General features: G+C 40.0%; 1 protein-coding gene across 1 annotated transcript in view; it reads right to left on the bottom strand.

Moving 5' to 3' along the window:
- Positions 1-57: 57 nt before the first annotated feature.
- The window catches only part of dpf2 (double PHD fingers 2), a 10,672-nt gene continuing 9,161 nt past the window's right edge, over positions 58-1,568 (bottom strand). The window contains exon 13 of the mRNA XM_013911432.1: positions 58-112. Coding sequence (XP_013766886.1) covers positions 58-112 — 55 coding nt within the window. The remainder of the gene's footprint in view (positions 113-1,568) is intronic.

The raw sequence follows: 1,568 nt of genomic DNA, 5'->3' as shown, positions 1-1,568 counted from the left end.
AGTTTAGTTTGGATGTTGGCTGCTTAACCGCTGAACGCCATTATCCTCGTAATCACATTATGGACTTTGCTTCTTGTTGTGCAGCTTTGGAGGAGAGCGGCTCAGTTCAGACCTGGATCACAGGATTAACTAGAAAGCAACTTCCGCTTGAGTCCCGAAATGTCCCACGCATCAGATATGCAAACATCACTGATGAATACAAAAACAAACACAAAAAGAAAACAAAAAAACAACAAACAAACAAAAAAAAACGACCAGCAAAATATCCTAGTAGCCACCATCTCTCTAGATAAAACAGTAAGTTTAAAACATGATGAGAAAATAAACCAAGTTATACTTGTGTAATGCTTTAGTAATTGTTAGTTGGCTATTGAAACATGACAGCATGGTTAATTTATATTACACCACTTCCCAACACCTTTGCCGGCCTAACTGAGACAACTACGGAGAAGACGAGTGCTGACAATTACTGAACATGCACTTGTTTAACTGTAAGATTATGCAGTTATTGAAGCAGATGCTGCAGCTGTCATGACTATTTATCCCTCAGTCTTTGTGCCATCTATCTACAGCATGTTTCAACCCTTTAAATACTGTTTCTGTGTGAGGTAAAGTTACTGCTTTTAGCAGTTCAGCCAGACTTCCTCTCACCTTGACACAGAAGGAAACCATTGCATAATCAAACTATGAAAGCAGTGACAGAAAGAGCCATCTCCCCACATTATACATATACATATTATAATCTCTTTTCTACAGTATGGAGCCATCCATAATTCTTGCCACAGTCCACTATCTGTAATAGCATTTTCTGATAAAGAACATTTACAGTATCGCACATTATCTCGCAACAGAGCCTAAACAGACTCAGCCATGAGTCCCTGTCATCCCTGCCTCCTTAAAAGGGCTCTTCTATTGCTTTTACATTGTCAGCAAGTGACCATAATCGAGGTCACATTGTCCTTAGATTAAAGAAGAAAAAGGAAAAAAAAAAAAAAAAAAAAATCTAGTGGTGTCACATCAACAGAACGATGGATATGGTGCATCATCAGCAAACTGCTAGAACACAGCGATTATCCCTTTAATGGGGCTGATAATGCTAGCGGGATTTGTATTCGACTCGACTTTATCACATCTGTCTAACACAGGCCAGATGTGTGGCCCGGTGTGAGATTCAATATCAAGTTTGCTTTGGAGAAGAGCCGACAAGTTGTGTCAAAAAGGCCCCAATGCCAAATGAAACTAGCACATTAGTAGGTCTTTCAGCAGCTCTGAGTGCAGCACAAACACGAGTCCATCATTGGACTTCAGTCTAACTAACTAAAGTCCTTCAGCCTTTGGAGCCACCTTCGACGAGCAGTTTCTCTGCGTACCTTTATGTGGCCGCAGGCAGCGGATGACATGGAAAAATTATTTACAGTCTCAGCAAATCCCTTTGACTCTATCGAATGACCAGCCAAATACAGTTCAATAAAACAACACCTGGTGCTGGATGAAATGGGCTCTAAAACATATCATAACCATTCTGGCTCCAATTTGTTCACACTCAACACTAATATATATATATATAT

The sequence above is a fragment of the Pundamilia nyererei genome, unplaced genomic scaffold, assembly GCF_000239375.1.
Source record: "Pundamilia nyererei isolate P.nyererei 1_Seehausen unplaced genomic scaffold, PunNye1.0 scaffold00064, whole genome shotgun sequence".
Taxonomy (NCBI): Eukaryota; Metazoa; Chordata; class Actinopteri; order Cichliformes; family Cichlidae; genus Pundamilia; species Pundamilia nyererei.
Note: the sequence above shows the minus strand (reverse complement) of the source record. Positions and strands in the feature narration are given on the sequence as shown.